This window comes from Amblyomma mixtum, chromosome 1, assembly GCF_055824585.1.
Source record: "Amblyomma mixtum isolate Tamu chromosome 1, ASM5582458v1, whole genome shotgun sequence".
Lineage (NCBI taxonomy): Eukaryota > Metazoa > Arthropoda > Arachnida > Ixodida > Ixodidae > Amblyomma > Amblyomma mixtum.
Genome location: NC_143012.1, coordinates 64,622,932 through 64,643,092, shown reverse-complemented (window position 1 = coordinate 64,643,092; position 20,161 = coordinate 64,622,932). Strand labels below are relative to the sequence as shown.

Here is a 20,161-nt window from a genome sequence, read left to right as displayed (position 1 = left end):
TCTGCGTCCGCCTAGAGCCAGAATTTGCTTCACTACTATGCTCCCCTAATAAAAATTAATCAGCCTGCAAACTAGAATCTATAAAATAGAATACCTCGATTGATAAGAAGTAGTCTAATAATTAAACAGGATATTCAGCTTCAGTCGTCAGAGATTCGTCGACAAATTGCCTTTTACGTCTCCTTCAAAAATACTCACAGAGCTGGACACCATGTACCGTCCTTGTCAAAAGTAGCCAGGCTGCATGGTTTGCTTCTAGCTTGTATAGTGGAGCCCTTGTGGCTTTCCTAAAGATCGAAAGGTGTTGGAAAGTAAGAAGATCCCAGTCCTTACCTTTAACGACCATTTTAGCTTCGGGGAAGCTGTAAGGGCTCCTCTGTACGAGCTAGAAGCAAACCATGCAGCCTGGTTACTTTTGACAAAGGCTGTACGTTTCCCTTTCAAGTTAATTCACGCATATCACCGTAAATAATCTCAGCTTTCGACGACTTTATGGGAAAACGCTGGCTTTCAATACATCTGCACTTCCACATCTCATTTCTTTAATGAATAATCTTCCTGACTCTATCGATTCCATAGCATAGAGGACGTCGTTCCGAAACCAGCTGGGAAAAATGTATGCCTTCCGAATGAACTTTTTCATGTTGACGTTTTTTGCGTTTTCTGTGCAGGTCTTCAAAGTTATTTCTCCCTCGTGAATTTTCTTTCCTTTTCGCATGATATTTTAGTATTTTGCTGTTCTTATTGTCTCGTATTTTGAATAGACTGTATTATTTGGGTGGCTGTTCTGTCCATGCGCCCCTTACTAATGCTAATGCCTTACTAATGCCTTAGGATCCTTCCAGGTATATTGAATGAATAAATATTGAATGAATAAACAATATATGCCGAAACTGCCCCGTTGCCAGCTGCGACGGCCTCTGACGTAGCCGGTTTCATACTTCAGCACATCATTCTTCGTCACGGTGCGCCTCAGGAATTGCTCAGCGACCGGGGTCGCGTCTTCTTGTCCGGCGTCGTGGCAGCTCTCCTTCGGGAGTGTCATATCGTTCACCGCACGACGTCTTCGTACCATCCGCAGACGAACGGCTTGACCGAACGTTTTAACCGGACCCTCGGCGACATGATGGCCAAGTACATTTCTGCCGATCGCTCAGACTGGGACCGCGTTCTACCTTTCGTTACATATACCTACAACTCTGCAACGCAAGCCACTACTGGTTTTTCCCCGTATTTTCTTCTGTACAGACGCGAGCCTTCCTCCATCATGGACACCGTACTTCCTTACCGCCCCGATTCGTCCGAATTTACAACCGCTTCTCAGGCCGCTGCGCATGCCGAAGAATGCCGTCAACTCGCCCGTTCTTTTACTTCACACGACCAGCACCGTCAGAAAAGCTCCCGCGCCGCTTCTCCCGGTCTGCCGCCGCCCTATCTTCCTGAATCCTTGGTTTGGCTTTGGGTGACCTCCTCCAGCCCAGGACAGTCTACAAAACTGCTGAGAAAATACCAGGGCCCCTATCGCGTTGTGCAGCAGACATCGCCAGTTAACTATCTCGTGGAGCCCATCACGCCTTCGTCTGATCATCGCCGCCGCGGCCGTGAAATTGTGCACTTAGACCGCCTGAAGCCGTACTACGACCCAGCCATCGTCTCGTGCCCTTAGGCCGCCAGGATGGCGCCTTTTCATCCCGGGGGTATTGTAAGAAAGAGAGTTGGGGTTTGCTGCCCCAGCGGCTAGCACCGATGAAGGAGAGGAAGAAGACAGAAGACGAAGTTGACGAAGCTCCAACAAGCTCTGGTGCGCGCTTGCGAACGCCGGCCTGCTGAGAACCATCCTGCTGGAACAAGGACTGTGGCCGTCCACACTACCTGTGCGAGTCCCCACATTACAAGTTAAATAAACCATCTTTGTTGTCAGGACGAAGTATGACATGTAGGTTTTGAAGCATTTAATCGTAATCTATTTCTCCCTAATTCGAAAGGTACGCGAGGTCGTTGTTTACGGAATATTCTGGTGTCAGTAGAATACGTGGAGAGATGATAACACTGGTATCTTCTCCATGCATTAAATCTTCAGAGCAACGAGCTATTTCGAGAAGGTTGCTTTTCCCTAGCGGCAAATGACTAATTTAACTCCCACCTGCCACGGTGGGCAGTTTTCTCACTATGCGTTGGGAAGGTTGTGATGAAGTTGCAAGGTCACGTGACCCAGGTGGCCACCTGCCACCTAGGTTGCTCTCTGGGGACCACCTGCAAGAGCCATGCGCGTGATTATTCGCACACAACGCCGACACCGACAACGCCGACACCGGATATTTTGGTGAACTGGGCCTATAACGCTATCGCTCTACTGTGCCGGAATTCGCAGAAACGCAGTATTTCTTCATAGGACAACTCTGCAGCAGTGGCTTTCGTAGTATAGTCGCATCAGGATAACAAAACCACTTACACGTAGTGTTGAAGGGGGGTGTCCCCATAGTCATCGGCGTTGTCACCACCGTACTCGTCGTAGATGTCACCGTACTAGTCGTAGATGTCACCGTACTCGCCGTAGATGTCACCGTACTCGTCGTAGATGTCACCGTACTCGTCGTAGATGTCACCGTACTCGTCGTAGACGTCACCGTACTCGTCGCAGATGTCGGATTAGCCGCTTTGTAAGAGAGAAAAAGATTGAAACCATTGAGTAACCACAGAAAACGAAACGTGCGTAACGTAGAGAGAGGATGATGAGCGGAAAGGCAGGGAGGTCAACTACGAACAACAAACAAACTAGACATGCAAAATGACAACGGCATTCGTGTCACGAACTGTTGCTGAAGACATGGCGCAGGCCAAACGCTATGGAGATAGAGAAGCAAAGATGGACTGCCGCTAATGGAAGGGTGCAGTTAGTAAGAAGGAAGCTTCGGGACGGATTTTGCGAGCAGCGCATCGTTTTTACGAACGAAACGATAAATATTAGTAGGCCGCAGCATCATAGAAATGGCATGTAATAGATTGTCTACTGAGCCGGAGTACCCGGGTTCGGATCCGACCGCGGCGGCCGCGTTTCGATGAAGGTGAAAGGCAAAAGGGGCCCGTGTGCTGTGGGATATCACTACTCGTTAAAGATCCCCACGTGGTCAAAATAATTCCGGAGACCTCCACTACGGCACCTCTTTCTTCCTCCTTTGACTTCCTCCTTCCTCTCTTCCCTTACGGCGCTGCTCGGGTGTCCGCCGAGATATTTCAGATAGTTGCTGCGTCATTTCCTTTCCTCAAAAACGATTTTCATTTTCATTTCGGTAATACATTATCTTCACGTTACAAAGGCTGCAGTCCGTCCGTTGCGACCAGCTATGTGACTGAGCCTGTGTTGTCTAATGCCTCTGTCTTGTGTCTTTTGCGTTTTTTTTTGTCGTTTTAAAACATCAGAAGGTTTGTAATGTTCCTTTCTACACGCTCAAAACCTCCGGCACGTCATTTTGACACGCGAGATGCGACCAGCTTCATCTCTAATAATCGCCGCCACACGAAACTGCTGCAACCAAAGGCCGGCACGGAGCGCGCGCTTCCATTTCATGACCTGAGCAATGATAAGGGCTTCCATCATGGTACACGCCGAAATGGGGTTAGAAACGCTGCCGCTGTGTGCGCTGATTGCCAAGGCATCCTTTGCCTAGCAAGGGAACACCAGTTCACAATTGGTAGCGAGGTGCTGGAAGTGGTAAAGGAATACTTCTGCTTAGGGCAGGTAGTGGGCGCTGATCCAAATCATCAGAGGGAAATAGCAAGAAGAATAACAATGCAGTGGAGCACATAAGGCAGGCTCTCCCAGATCATGCATGGTAGTGTACAAATATCCCTCAAGAGAAAAGTATACACAGCTGTACCTTACCGGTACTCACCTACGGGGCATAAACGTGAAGTCTAGAGTTCAGCAGAAGTTAAGAATAACGCAGCGAGTTATGAAAAGAAAAATGTTAGGTGCAACGTTAAGAGACACGAACAGGGCTGAGTGGGTCAGAGAACAAACGGGAGTTAACGACACCCTAGTCGAAATCAAGAGGAAACAATGGGCTTGGGCAGGTTAGGTAATGCGAAGGCAAGAAACCGCTGGTCCTTAAGAGTAACGGACTGGATTCCAAGAGAAGGCAAGCGTAGCAGGGGGGGCAGAAAGTTAGGTGGGCGGATGAGATTAAGAAGTTTGCGGAGATACAGTGGCTGCAGCTGGCAAATGACAGGGTTAATTGCAGAGACATGGAAGAAGCCTTTGCCCTGCAGTGGGCGCAGTCAGGCTGATGATGATAATGACGAAGACAACCTTTAAGCATGCCGGGGCGTCATTGCTGTGCTCAGTAGAATTTGAGCTTCGTCGCGGGTGTATCGCGAGCGCTTTCGTCACGTTTTTGACAACCTGTGTCCTGCAAATTTCTTGGGACGCTTTCGCACGACTTCTTCGTTCTTTGACGTTGGTGCCTTGCTTGGACTCGACATAGCTGTCGCCGCGCAAAAACGGTTTCCTTTTCCTTACCTTTGCGCAGTTTCGCATGGAGACACCTGTTCTTTAAAAGCGAAGGGACCCTTACTACATGTCTCCCAAGGTCAATTTTGATGCGCTGTGACCTTGAGGCCGACAAACCACGTGAGTCGCCAAGCAGAGGCGCATCTACGCGCGCTCGCCGGCTCCGCTGCTGCGGTACCACGTATCTGTGATACCACGTGTCTGTATTTGAACGGGTACGTGCTTGCGCGAAGAAGACAGGACAGAACAAAGGAATACACACAACATATACAGAGCGCAACTTCCAACTGGTTTATTTTCGTAGAAGGCAGATACATTTATACCGGCGCTGGGCAATCCAAGAGTAACCGGCAAATATACGCACTTTTCAGTCAGCATCCCTCTGTCGTGTGCCACCACATAGAAAAACGTGTAAAATTGATAATTAATAACCTTCAATACAATAATCAAAAAAAGAAGGAAAGATGATGCATGAGGTGAACGATGAACATAGCAAAAAACATCTCTTAGCAAAAGCAGTGTCAAAGTAAATAAAAACAATAAAAAAATAACGCGGTCAATGCGTAAAATCTGCTTATCGTAGCAATAGCAGCAATAGCAGTATTGTTTCTTACCTTTTGACCCTGCTATTGCTACGATAAGCAGATTTTACGCATTGAACGCTTTATTTTTTTTATTGTTTTTATTTACTTAGACACTGCTTTTGCTAATAAGAGATGATTTTTGCTATGTTCATCGTTCACCTCATGCATCATCTTTCCTTTTGTCTGTGTCATGTTCTTTTTTTATTATTGTATTGAAGGTTATTAATTATCAATTTTACACGTTTTCCTATATGGTGGCACATTTGGCACAGGGATGCTGACATGAAAAGTGCGTATATTTGCCTGTTAACCTTGTGACTGCCCAGCGCCGGTATAAATGTATCTGCCTTCTACGAAAATAAACCAGTTGGAAGTTGCGCTCTGTATATGTCGTGTGTGTTCCTTTGTTCTGTCCCGTCTTCTTCGCGCTAGCACGTACCCGTTCAAATATGAACCAACTCGCCCAAACAAGTTTTACTTGAACACGTATCTGTGATACCACGTGTCTGTGGTACCACGTATCTGCGATACAACGATACCTGAATAAAACTTAAGTTGTGAGACAGCCCGTGTGTTGTGCACCTCTTCGTCTTTCGTGTCTTTTCGCGCTGTATATTTCTTTTAAAATGATCTTAAAGGACACTTCATCCACAGTGGGAATGCCGCGAAGACGAGGTTTCGGGTTTGTCTTGGCCAGTGTCAGGCAGAGAAAGTTGATCGTACCTGGAAACTGGTAGTTGCGCCTTGAAGCTGTCCTTTGTGCGCAGATTCAGTTATTTCTATACCGCCTTTTCGGCTTCTTCGATAGATATAATGCAAGTGAAAGTTCGGCGTTCGGTCGGTACGGGAAGCTTTCGGAGCATGCATTCGAGGTTTGCCTCGAGAAGAGTCTATCTCTATGACGTGGATTCAGCCATTTCATTTGAATGTCCGAATCGACGTTTTATGCACCACAATAAAAATTCAGGGGCACATTGACGCTGCAATATGCGCGAGGCGAAAGCCTTGCCACCAACGAGACGACGGCCGTAGGCACACACGAGTCGGCTATGGGGCGACTTGGATTGGCTAGTCATGACTTACTAGTCATGACTAACCAGTTCATGACTAGTTTGTCATGACTAATTATTTGATGACTAAATAGTCATGATTGGTTAATTACTATATAATCATGATTGGTTAATGACTAACTATTCATGACTGGTTAATGACTAACTATTCATAACTAGTCGTGACTAACTGGTCATGACTGATTAATGACTAACTACTGAAGACTAACCTGTCATGACTGGTTAATGACTAATTAGCCATGACTAGCGACTAGTAATGACTAGTTACGTCTTTCCCTTCAGATGTAACGGACGGACGGACATAGTCGTGGCCGCGAGTATGAGCGCTTAAAGGCATGCTCCTTAATATCCAAGCCAAGTAAGAAAGCTCGTCTTCCTGGCATTCCAGCGCCTCTCCATGGTGGATGTCGTGTACCGCCGCTAGCCTTCCGTCTAGATAAATTAAGAAACTCAATGGCGGGCATCGCCATGTCCATGTTGGCTGGTGGCTGGTGGCGCCACCACCCCAGGCAGCGGACAGCGCAGGCGTGGAGCTCTTTGTAATAAATAATTTCGACCTCCGAGGCAGCAATGCAGAATAAAGCATTTAAAACTGAGTAAATAATAAAAACAAGACACAAGATGCTACCACCATTCGATTCGAATGGCATTACATCTTCTTGTGTGGCAGGGGTATACGAACGGCAGAGGAAGTCAGGGTCTTGATTTGCAATTTTCTGACCAATGCAATCATACTTTAAGCAAAAGAAAAAAGAAATAAAAACGACTGCTAGAGTAATCGGACGGGTAACCAAGTATAGCGTAGCTTCTTTGTGCCGTTGATTTTCCCCTTTGGTGTAACTTTTACCCTATGCCTGCTTACTTTTCGGACGAGGCGGGAGAGGGCGGTAGTCTTCCGACTCGGGGTCGTCGCCGCCGGTTTCATCTCCTTGTTCGACTTGCTCCACTGAAAGCAAAACGTGTGCATCATGTTGGGCGGTGCATTCTCTTTTTTAAGGCAGTCTATAGACTGTCCATAGACTTTTGTACATTGCCCAACGCATTACTGGCGCCGCCTAGTAGTCGCGCTCAGGAGGCTGGCAAGCGGTCTTTTTCGCCCGAGAGCTCGCTCGCTAGTTGGTTAGCCGGCCGGGCCGTTTCCGCTGGCGCTTGGACGTTGTGGCAAATATAAACCTGTCTACCTGCTTCTGTGACATTTTGGTGGAGGTACTGGGTACATCCCATGTCCGAAGAGCCTTTGGGTGCCTCCGAAGCCCCGCTACACACCGTCACACTAAGAACTGATACTCTCTATGATAGAGTATACCGGCTACTGCACTCTCTTTAGCAGCAGTTTACTCCGCCTAAATTCCCTAAGGAGTGAAACGCCTCCTTCGGTAAAGAGTAAAACTGCGAGCGCACTCCCTCTAGGGCCTGAAGGAGTTGGAGGTTGTTTATTTTCTTAGCTTTTGTACTGCAGCGGAGCCATATATATAGTGACCTGTGACTCGCATCTCATGCAAACTAGTGATAAGCAAAAACAACCAAACAAGAAAGTGCGCTGTGCTCCGCCCACAGAGCCAGACCGTGTACATAACCGATACGTGCAGTGTACACTTTGGAGATTATTGCGTTGCATTCATACAGCATATTTGATTTGATTTCAATGGATTTTACGTCCCAAAGCAACTGCACTGACATCGCGACATCCCAAAGCGAAGTGCACTAACATCGCGCAGTGCATGAGGCTTTGGAGTTTCGCATTCATCGAAATGCGACCGCCGCGGGGTTCTGAATAGTCTATACCATTCAGCGAAGTCATGCACTTCCGTAGAATGCGTTTAAGAAGAGACTGTCATGGTAACTATCGCAATTTATCCTAAGCATTAGTTTATTGCTGTGTGAATATATTTTATGCCCTTCGGAACCGCCATTCACATTTTGCAACATCTATTTCAGCACAACAACCTCCAAGAAAAAGCGGTTCGCAGAAACGAACGATGTTTCTGTTAAAGGAAAACACTTCTGTCAGATCCCGTAAACCTTCGCGGTCGACGGCGAAACATTAGTTTAAACACTTTATATGGCATTCCTACTACGGTATGAATGATCGACGAGTGCTCTAGGGAAGCTACACATCATTTTAATACGAATAATAGTGCATCAGGACACCAGTTAACTCGTTCGCGAAGGGCGAGTCAACGTACTGTGCACCATGAAATTGCTGTCGAGTAAAGATTTACCGTGGCGTTGTGGCGTTCAGATGTTGCCTTTAGTGTTTCAGCATTTACTGAGCTGTGCCAACTCTAACCAGCCAGCGATCTACCAATTTAGAGAACAGAACTCGCGACATATACGCACGAAACTGCCGCTGAACACAAAATATTAGCATATATAACTACTGAAAAGCATTACCACCCGTCCCAAGTATAGGCGAGAGGTAGCGCACTCGGTTCGCAATGCAAAGTTTCCCGGCTCGAATCCTCCCTCCGGCGCAGCTTTTTTTTTTCCCAGCCGTTCGTAATAAAGGAGTGTTTCTACTCCTGCAGAGGGAGTGCGCCTAGCAGGAGTGCGGCAACTCTGGAAAAAGGAGAGAAATATGGGACACGCGTATACTCTATCGAAAGGAGTTCCCCGAACTCCTTTTGTTCTTAGAGTGTGTGCACAAGGCCAGCCGCCGCTTGAGAGGCTTAGCCCCCGAGTGTGGTCCCCTTCTTTCCTTACCGCGAACCATATGAAGACTACTAGGCGGCGCCAGTAATGCGTTGCGGCATTACTCTCTAGTCTCTAGACTTCCTGCAGACTAGTTTACAGACAGAACAGAGCTTATCGACACCCCGCCGCGGTGGCTCAGTGGTTACGGCGCTCGGCTGCTGACCCGAAATACGCGGGTTCGATCCCGACAGCGGCGGCCGAATTTCGATAAAGGCGAAATTCTAGAGGCCCGTGCGATGTCAGTGCACGTTAAAGAACCCCAGGTGGTCGAAATTTCTGGAGCCCTTCACTACGGCGTCCCTCATAGCCTGAGTTGCTTCGGGACGTTAAACACCAATAAAACCAAAAAAACCAAAAAGAGCTTATGGACAGTCAATAGAAAATCTGTAAGGTTACGGCCACTCACATTTAGCAGACTTTCGTCTATGAACAGTCTATGGACTGTGAACTGACAAAATGAAATATCACCGGAAGGCAATGGAGTTCATAAAAAAGTCTATAGACAGGCTATAGACTCTTTCCAGAAGGGCGGAGTTGGCCATCGCAGCCGCTCTCGCTTTGGGCTCTACCTTACAATGCCTCACGCAAGCGAAAACGAGGAGCTAGGGAGAATAAAATGCAAGCCTTTGAGATAATGAACGTCATCCACCTTTTGACTATGTACAGCAGGAGATAAAAGTCTGTAGGATGCGTGAGCAGCAAAACGAATTCGATAGCGCTATTATTAGCATTATGATCGGAAGTACACTTGGGGAGGTAAAAGTCAAATTCGGGTTCTGTAACCTGTAATTTATACATATGGCAGGTTCTCTCAGATCATGAATGGTAGCTTACCAATATCCCTGAAGAAAAAAGTAAACAGCTGTATCCTACCGGTACTCACCTATGGGGCAGAAACGTGGAGGCTAACAAAGAGGGTTCAGCTTAAGTTAAGAACAACGCAGCGAGCTATGGAAAGGAAGATAATAGGTGTAACGTTAAGAGATCGGAAGAGGGCGGAGTGGGTGAGGGAACAAACGCGGGTTAATGACATCTTAGTTGAAATCAAGAGGAAGGAATGGGTTTGGGCAGGGCATGGAATGCGAAGGCAAGATAACCGCTGGTCCTTAAGGGTAACGGAGTGGATTCCAAGAGAAGGTAAGCGTAGCAGGGGACGGCAGAAAGTTAGGTGGGTGGATGAGATTAGGAAGTTTGCGGGGATACAGTGGCGGCAACTGACAAAAGACAGGGTTAATTGGAGGGACACGGGAGAGGCCTTTGCCCTGCAGTGGGTGTAGTCAGGCTGATGATGATGATGATGATGAACCTGTAATTGTATCTGTGCCTGTACCTGTATCTGTAAAACCATTTCGCAGGCTTTACCTGGATGTTTCACACATTGGGGTCTTTTTAAATTATCGAATTCCTAAACCACTTCCGTTGTCCTTTAAAGCGCTGTTGCACTCACCGTCAAATGCACCCGAGGAAAGGCCGAAGTAGATCAGTCCGGCGAGCAGCATCGACAGGACGAGGCAGATCAGGAACAGGGACGCGCTTATTCCTTCATTCTCATTCGATTCTGTAGTCGTCCTGCGGCGAGCAAACGAATGAGGAATTACGGGAGAGGCCCCTAAACTTTCGTCCGACACTTTATAGCATAAGAGGGCTAAACCTACACTCTATAGTGTAGGTTAAGGTTTGGTTTGGTTTATTGGGGTTTAACGTACCAAAGCAAATCAGGCTATGAGGTACGCCATAGTGAAGGGCTTCGGAAATTTCGACCACCTGGGGTTCTTTAACGTGCACTGACATCGCACACCACACGAGCCTCTAGAATTTCGCCTCCATCGAAATGCAGTCGCCGCGGCCGGGTTCGAACCCGCGTCTTTCGGGTCAGCAGCCGAGCGGCAGCTTGGAATGCATTCAGCTAACATGATTTGGGTGGCTTTTTTCAGTTAGCGTTGAACTTATACTTCAAATGTTGTTGAACTCTTTGCCGTCCTAGCAGTAGGGCTGCTTCCACGTTTCGCAGTCAGCCGACGGCATTTGAAGACGCCAAGAGTCTGTTGCACAGCTCCAACAGGTAATTAGCAGCACATCTGTGCTTCGAGCCAGTTATAGCTGTAACCTTGCAAATAATTACTAACGCATCCTTCTGATCCGTCGATGGGATTATATTCTTTCCAAAAATAAGTTAATATTTTGCACTCCACCAAAAATTCCTTCTAATCTCTTCGTACGTTCATTTCCACTTGATGAGAATAGACCACACAGAGATCGTATTTGAACCGTAGATAAGGATGTCGGGTCTCTCTGGGTTTCCTTTATCACACCCTCGTAGATACGAATTTGCAGTTTCATTTCCCTGTATTGCCCGCAGCAACGGCAAGTAGAGTCTGTGGAGTCAGCGCTTCTTAAAGCGCGTGAACAGCGCCGCCAATGGCAGAAATTGCAACTAATGGCGTGCGAAGCAGTGGTGAAGCAGACGGCTGCTTACAGTCAAAAAGCAGCTCCAAAGGACTGCACCAACACTTTATTGTTGTGCTTTCAAGGTGTTCTCAAGCTGTAAGCCATGTTTCAATAGTCAAGTTTGAGAAGAGGCTGCTCTCTGCTTAACTACCTTGTCAATGAGTGCCAAGGGGGCCATCTTTAATACTCTGTCTACGTCGAAAATGCAGACAGCAAAGATGGGACCTCCAACAGGAAAAGACGTCGAATTAACGTAAGATGTTTTGTCTACTTTTGCTTATTATGGATAAACTTTACCCCAACGGGCATTGAAACTTTTGCACGTCCTACGGTCGTCCTGAACGTATCCAGGACGTCTATGGGAGCTGAAATGTCTATTGGGACAGGACTCGAGCTTGAATAGTTTGGCTAAAAATAGAAGACTGCCATTGGCGGCACGGTCAATCTCCTCTGCTGCACTGTTGGATTATCGTTCCATTTAACTGAGAAATTTTGTATAATGAAGAATTCTCCCCTGTTCTGGTAATTCAATAATCGGGATGATGATGCTCCAGGAAGTTCAGGAGTTTATCCAAGGAAGAGCTAAGGAATAGCCTAGGAAGGTACTGTTAAGGCTTGGAGGAGGTTCGAGGTTGGGCGTGGTAAACTGTCAGAGAGGGAAGTTTTCTCAGACAACGGTATGGAGCAACGCAAGACATGGCTGGTTCATTACATGAGTTTAATAGTAAGCCATTGGTACCACTGTTTAGCGTGCAATGGACGTTAGTTCCCTTATATTTACGCTTCCACGGTAACCAGCAAACATGCCAAATTAGCCATTTAATCATTTAACTCAGAGCACCGAGCTGTATTCGTTGTGAAACTTTCTACTAATATCGCCCGTGATGAGTCACATTCGCGGAGGCCGATCATGTTATACTTTCATTTTCAAAGGCGAGGTAAGGTCGTTAATTGGTCCCCGCGCATTACTGATTTACGTTACGTGGCGACCAGCCGATGAAGGAGGAGTGATGACTGATGACAAAGATGATTTAAAGGCTGCTGGCCTAGCGAGAGCGCTCCGTCCCGCGCCACTGCCATCTTCGTCTTCGTGACAGTATGTTATGGTGGGTCTGTTAAATACTGCGCAGTTTCAGAAACTGCGATCTCGTAACTGTGGCATCAACTGAGAAAAATATTCTCGAAAAATGTTTTTTTTTGTTTTGTGTGTGTGTTAATAGCAATTCGAAACCAGTCAAACAGTATATTTTCGGAATTAGAACCACATAAGAAAAAATTATAGGGGCTTAACGTAGTTAAACCGTGTAGACCTGCGAAAGCAAGTGTTCATTCTTCAATTGGAGGGGGAACTTAAGCTCCACCTTAGGGGTGTGGCATGATATCTTTAGAGGATTAATGCCCATATATGCTGAATTCGTAATTCATACTTAAGATTCATATATGGCGGCGAGTCCTCATATACCAATACCAGAGCTGTGGCGCAGCGGTTAAGCGATGCGCCACTGCACTGACAGGTGGCTGTTTCTATCCCAGTCACCCGTCGAGATTTTGCGACCCATGTTGCTCTTCCCGTGCAGCCTCTCGCGCAGATGGCACGAGGCTCGTCCGAACTTACCCGAGCTTACCCGAGTAACTCGTCTAAGCTCGGGTAGTAACTCGGGTTGCTAGGCAACGGCACAAGGCCGTACGTGCCGTTTTTGCCAATACGCTTGTGGTGTTAGCTTGTGGCTAAGCGTTTGGATTAGCTCGTGACGGCTCCCAGGTCGGCACGACGCCGTCACGAGCTATAAAACCCAGCGCCTGAGCAAGGGTGGTGCCATCTGGGTGGTAAGGAGACAGGCGGCAGTGGCGCGGCGCCATCTGCTGGAGCGCAGCTGAAGTGGTTGCTAGGCAACGGTGACTCAAGGTCGTTTGGTAGCCGCACCGCCACGAGCATACGCGACGAGCCGAGCTGGGCTCCGGTAGTGTTGCTTTCGCAACAAAATATAAGCAAGCAAAACATTGCGAAATTTTGTACTTTCCGAAGACTTCAAAACTGTGATTAAGCACTGCCTTTATAAAGACTAAGTCTAATTATGTGAATGAATACTCTGGAAATCAACCATAGTGCCATCGAACGCAAAAAAAGTGCACATAATTTTTTTAATACCAGAAAAGCCCTACATGATGCTGAAATTGTTCCAAGGGTTTCATTCGAAAACGCAGTTGTGTCTGAGCGTTCGACCCAAAACTGACGGAAGAGAGCAGTACTAATTCTAAGTAGATGAAAGCGAGCGCAGTGCCATTTATGGACTTGAAATCATTCCGAACTTCTCGCGATAGGCGTGTTAGTTCTTTTAAACTCCGCCTTGCGAGCATTCCAGCGGCATTTCTGTCAGCCATAAAAAGAAAACGCAATAGTACTTACCCTTCTGCGCACGAAAGAGGAAAGTAATTATCACGAATTAGTTACTGCTGCACAAACTTTTTACAAGAAAAAGCATCCACGGATCATAAGCTGATAACTCATTTGACGACGGGTAATTTCGTCTTATTACCCATGATGCACCTACGTCCTTTGTTCGGACTTAGTCTTCAACGTAAAGTAGCATGGTTAGAAAAACGCGATAATAGGAAAGCATGTTTTTAAAATGTGAAACTCAGTACAAGATAACGCTCCGTTTTAAATGGCAGTAGTCATGCTGTCGCTGTTCCCTTTTAGACGCTTTCAATCCACATCATGGAGTAGAGAAAACTCAGGAAAGGCCCTCGCTATCCGAGCTGCATGCCAGAAAGCGTGCCAGAAGTCACGTGCTTTCGCAGGAACTCCCGAGAGTCTGTCCGACGGCGCAGCCAATAGTAACGCTAGCCGCAGCGGTGTCGTCTGCTGCAATGCCTGCCGCGCATGCGCAAGCGCGCTGATACGAGGGCCAAGTGGGAGAGAGGCTGCAAGGGGAGACGGCTTCAAAGAACGTGACGTAACATCCTCTTCTGAGTTCTTTCCTTCCTCCATGAACAACATCAACTCCGCGCCCTGAGAAGTCGTTCTGTTTTTCCAGCTATGACGTAAGCGTCGCCATCAACCGCCATGGCATGCGCTGCTGCGATACCGTGTGGTGCGAATATGGCGGAAGCCATGGCAGGAAAACGAGGGTAGGTACCCTTAGAATTGATCCCGCGTTTAAATTCTGCGAGGCTTGAGGTGGGCTGAAGCGGTGATGGCTAGTGCCTTTACGGCCTCTTTGTCGGCGACTCGACGAGATGTTCTCGTGACAGAACTGCACAACAACACCCCAACCTAAGCACACCGACGCCACCGACGTAAGCCCTGCCGGAGACAGGAGTGGTCTTTCCAGACCGGGTTCTATGTGGAAACTTTAGCCCTGCATGTCCTGACCGGGCAATGAATATGTCGGAAAAAATACCAACTTCTAGCACTTCGACAATGGCTCCTACATGAGGAAGTGCGAACAAAAAAGAACAGGCAGATTCAGTAAGAAAAATTGGACGGGGCAATTAAGCTCTGCCTTAAGGTATTAATGGGTTAATTCTTGTATATGCAGAACGTCATTCTGTACTTTACATTCATAGACCCCTGGGAGTCCTCATACCCCTCCTGGCGCCGTGGTGCAGCGGTTAAGTGATGCACCACTGCCCTGCAATGGCAGGTGCTCCCAGCGGTGGGCCTTGTGCGACTGAGGTTGTTCTTCCCGAGCGACCAGTCATTAATTTAACTACCACCTGCCACGCTGGGCAGTCTTCTCACTATCCGGTTGCCAGGTTTTGATGATGATGCAAGGTCATGTGACCTAGGTGGCCACCTGTCACCTAGGCTGCTTTCTGGGCACCACCTGCCACAGTCATGCTAGCTCGTGATTTTTCTTCATAACGCCTACGCCTACAACACCGATACCGGTGCGTTTAACAACAATACAACAGGCCCTTTAACTCTATCGCGTTAGCATTCACGCAGCGGTCGCAAAAGAGTATCTTGCTGCAAAGTAGAAAAGCACGGAATATTCTTGTTCGCGTTTCTTCCTGGCCACAATGTACCTCTGCATAGCAAGCCCGACTTGCTTCGTGCAATTTCGAGGAATTTACCATTTAATCTGCTCAGCAGGGTACTCGTTTGCGATCGGGCGTCATACAGTATGACGCGGTACACAGTCGATGAGGTGAGTGCGGGAACCAGGTTTACTTACGCGACCCGTCAACAGATATCACTGATTGCTCAACTGAAGAAGAGAGAAAGCAGAAACAGTGACGCATCAGAGCAAGAGAGCAGTCTCCATGTGTGCGATAACGTAATGATTCAGTTCCAACTCGTTTCCTTTCAGTGTTAGTTTCAGATGAATTCAGTGAGAACAGGTCCGTACACACAGAGAGAATCACCGAAAGATAATCGCCTACATGGAGGGGCCATGTGGAGCTGGAATACGTGATTGCGCTCTTACTTGGTGCGTTTGATGCGGAGAAAGAGTTTTTGATTTGTCTGTTCATGGTATTTGCTCGAGTTCGCCACCCACTGCAATTCTGCACCAGAGAGTAAGGTCATCTGTGAAGAAAGTGTGCTTGAAGCGGGGTATTTTGGAGACCTGGCGGGATAGGGGTTTCATACCCATGTAAATATGGCAGGGGTGATGAGAGGCCACTGTGGCGTGCTTCGCGTAAGGGTGATGTGGTCCGATACCGAATTGGACATGGAGAAGCGCTCTGTGCGGTGGCGTAGCAAGGTAATAGATATGCTAAGGCCTCAGTCTGTAGAGATGACTGCTGAAAGTAACGGGCCCTTTAGCGTCTTTAGCATATATTGTTCCCTATTGCCTTCAGCAGAGTACAAGGAGCCCGCCCACCGACAGTCCGCACGCGCTGATTGGTGCCGAGGCGGCAGGCGCGCGCGCAGCTGCCCGGTACCTGGCGCCATCTGGCGCCCTCAAGGCGAATCGCGCATGCGCACTGACGGCGCGCGGGCTGCCGTTACTCCGGTAGTGGTAGCACAGTACACGGCCTTGCGTAAGTCAATCGTTACTATAGTGATTGGATCGAACCGCTTTGAGGAATTTGCAGGGTATGGTTTGAGAGGAATCATGGGGTCTGGTGTGTGGACATGTCGTTGCGGAGTTTAATTCGCTGAGCTGGCAAGAACACGGTTTGTTCGACGCGGGTGCGGTGAATGCAGGTTCCCATCATACTTACACGGCTCTCCAAAACCCGACATCATTAACTGCTCCTCTGCGGAAGAGAAAAGAAAAAAATTGTCGAAGATTACATTACTTCCCAATGCGAATTTTGAGCGCCGCTCATCAGGTGTTTGAGCTTTTCGACAGATTGATGCAAACAATTTAAGCAAGACATGTATGTGCAATTACAGACAACTTATTTTCGCACATATTCCTTCTTCAAGAAACACTCCACTAACAGCTCTTGATTGTCATGAACGAAGCATTGTGGTCGGAGAAATATATAGATATATGCTCGATTTTGCTGCACCAATGCCTGCTTCTCAAAGAGGAGATCTGTGCAAGTATTTCGCGAGGTTGTCACAGCTGTGAGAGGCGTTACGAGCTAGTGGAACGGGATGTTCTTCCGCATAAGTGGTAAGAAGTTGTTGTTGTGACTGGGAGAAGGATGAAAAGGAAATTGCACGGGCCTGCCTATACTGGCTTGAGCCGAGCCACCACCGCTGCCGCGTGCAGATAGAGGTTTTTAAAAGATCAGAGGAAAGAGAAAAAAAAAGAAAAGACAGTCCTGTTTGTCTTTATATCTACATTAAAGTCTCCACCCAACCTGACAGGTAACAGTTAATGGTTGACCGCGACAGAGTGCTCACCATAGTCAGCGCTAACGCCTGCAGCCCACATCTCTCTCTCGTCACCCCACGCACCTATAAGCGTGATGAAGGCGTCCACTTACCCAGGGAACCAGTTATGCGCACTTCCCTTTCTTAAAAAGGCACAACGTTGTCAATGCCAACGCATGCAGCGCACATCTTTCACTACCGCCACGTAACTTAAAGCACGATTGAGGTGTCTACTGTTCCAAGAGGGCAGTTTGCGCCTTTCCTTTGCTTTCCAAGCTCCCGCTCCATTTGTTTCACAGCTTAAAGCGCCACTAAGGTGTACACTGCCGGGTACAACGGACAACGGCGACGCCGCGAAACCGGGAAACGGGCGCCAAAGAGCTGCTCTCTAAAAAATGAAATGGCAAGACAAGAGGTTATAGGATCCAGGGCCGGGATAAAAGCAATGATTGTACTGATGTTTCCGATCTACTGCTTTCATTAACAGTCTCACACATCTATTACGCTGTCAGAGGTTTCCCGCAATTTATATATGCAAAAAACGCACTTGCCCCCCTGTCCTTTTATTCCCGCTAGCCGCAGCTCAGGTGCGTCAGGTTTCCATGGCAGATGCCGCGGCTAGCAACATCTGTTCCTTCAATTTTTTTGTTACCAATAAACAGCCACTAACAGCACTCATTTCATTCAAATTCCTTACGGCGTAGCATGGCACATTTGTATAAATTTGATAAAGTGAAGCGTGCGAGTGGGCCGGTTCGTCGCGCGTAGGCCTCGCGACACAGGCCTATTCCTGCCGGCCCGTCGTAGGCGCTGCTCTTGGTGCTGAACGCACGGCGCTGCTGCTTTAAAGCTAGGCGCAGAACGTTGGATATTGAATTTAAAGGGCTCACCCATGGTGGAGATTCAGATGGTGCTGTGCTTCTTGGCTCTGGGCACGTCTTTTTAGCACTACACGTATTCTTCTTCTTCTTCTTCTCAGTAAACATGGCATATACCTATGCGGGGGGATTGGCCAAGGTGATCATGATGATGATGATGTGATGATGTGTGTGGTGACTTTCGTTCTCCTGAATGCCTGTCCAAGGTACGGTGGTGAATGCCAAGGTAGTATATGTGCGAGAAAAAAAAGACTAAATAGAATAGTAGAATGACTGAAACTTGAAAAATATAGGAATAATTGAAATTTTAAAATAAATTAAACAAATTAGTAATAATCATCATCATCAGCCTGACTACTCCCACTGCAGGGAAAAGGCCTCTCCCATGTCTTTCTAATAAACTCTGTCCTTCGCCAGCCGCGGCCACCATATTCCCGCAAATTTCTTAACCTCATCCGTCCACCTAATTTTCTGCCGCCCCCTGCTACGCTTGCCTTCTCTTGGAATCCACTCCGTTACCCTTAAGGACCAGCGATTATCTTGCCTTCGCATTACATGCCCTGCCCAAGCCCACTTCTTCCTCTTGATTTCAACTAGGATATCATTAACGCGCGTTTGTTCTCTCACCCACTCCGCCCGCTTCCGATCTCTTAACGTTACACCTATCATTTTTCTTTCTATAGCTCGATGCGTTGTCCTTAACTTAAGCTGAACCCTCTTTGTTAGCCTCCACGTGACTGCCCCATAGGTGAGTACCGGTAAGATACACCTGTTGTATACTTTTCTCTTGAGGAACATTGGTAAACTCACATTCATGATCTGAGATAACCTGCCATATGCGCTGCACCCCATTCTTATTCTTCTAGTTATTTCCCTCTAATGATCTGGATCAGCTGTCACTACCTGCCCTAAGTAGACATATTCTCTTACTACTTCCAGCACCTCGCTACCAATTGTGAACTGGAGTTCCCTTGTTAGGCTGTTGAACATCACTTTGGTTTTCTGCATGTTAATTTTTAGCCCCACCGTTCTGCTCTGCCTGTCTAATTCATTGATCATGCTTTGCAGTTCATGTCCTGAGTGACTTAGCAAGGCAATATCATCAGCGAATCGCAAATTACTTAGGCATTCTCCATTTAACTCTTATCCCCAACTGTTCCCATTTCAGGCCCCGGAATACCTCCTGTAAACAGGCAGTGAATAGCATAGGTGATATCGAGTCTTCCTGCCTGACACCTTTCCTTATGGAAATTTTATTGCTGACTTTATGGAGAACTATGGTAGCTGTGCAATCGTTATAAATATCTTCCAATATTTTCACATAACACTCTTCAACACCCTGATTCCGCAATGCCTGCATGACTGCTGAGGTTTCTACTGAGTCGAATGCTTTCTCGTAATCAATGAACGCTATTATAGGGGCTGGTTATATTCTGCGCATTTCTCTATCACCTGATAGACATGCGGACATGCGGTGGAGTTTTATAGGGAGTTAACAGGGTAAGCGACCAGTTGCAATAATGTAATCATGAAGGTAGCCGCAAATAGTGCTTAACGAGAATCCCGTGGCGCTCGCACCAAACGAGAGAAGAACAACTGGTAGAGACAAAGGGAGTCATAACCTCGAAAGAGGGACCTCCGAATACTGTTTTCTCTGAAATGCGAACCGCAGGCAAGAGAGCAGAAAATGGTCTATTGTTTCAACTTCTCCACATGAGTTACAAAAGTTCGTTGTAGCGACCCCGCATCTCCATAAGTACAAATTGAGGTAGGGGATTCTGCAGCGCAAAAGCGTCATGGACACTTCACACAGCCTTGACTTACATAATCGGACATTCCATGGGAACTTTAAATGTTGAAAATCCACGGCATTCAGCAACGGATCACCCAATCTGGCTGATATACACACAACCTATGTTTTTAATGATGATGATTGTCCTGAAGACTGTTTTGACAACGTCTAATAAACAAAGGAACATGAAGAACGGAAGGTACATCGAGGGGGGGGGGAAGCAGTGGCACAGGCAACAAGAGTACCTCAAGCGGAAAAGGGCAGCGGATGCTGCCAACGTCTCCGCCTCGACATCGGTCACGACTGGTTCGGTTGCCGTTCGCACCGTTTAACCTGGCCCAGCCGAGTTGAGGCACAGCCATTTTTTTTCATATGTTGCAAGATTTCACTATAACAGTCAATCAAT

The 20,161-nt window shown here is 47.4% G+C and overlaps 1 protein-coding gene across 1 annotated transcript in view; it reads right to left on the bottom strand.

The window, feature by feature from the left end:
- LOC149366521 (uncharacterized) overlaps positions 1 to 18,076 on the bottom strand; it is a 60,464-nt gene extending 42,388 nt beyond the window's left edge. The window contains exons 1-5 of the mRNA XM_089571189.1: positions 17,976 to 18,076; positions 10,306 to 10,427; positions 7,027 to 7,110; positions 2,560 to 2,656; positions 2,453 to 2,493 (exon numbers count right to left, since the gene is read on the bottom strand). Of these exons, the coding sequence (XP_089427315.1) occupies positions 2,453 to 2,493; positions 2,560 to 2,656; positions 7,027 to 7,110; positions 10,306 to 10,427; positions 17,976 to 18,076 (445 nt within the window). The remainder of the gene's footprint in view (positions 1 to 2,452; positions 2,494 to 2,559; positions 2,657 to 7,026; positions 7,111 to 10,305; positions 10,428 to 17,975) is intronic.
- Positions 18,077 to 20,161: the final 2,085 nt, after the last annotated feature.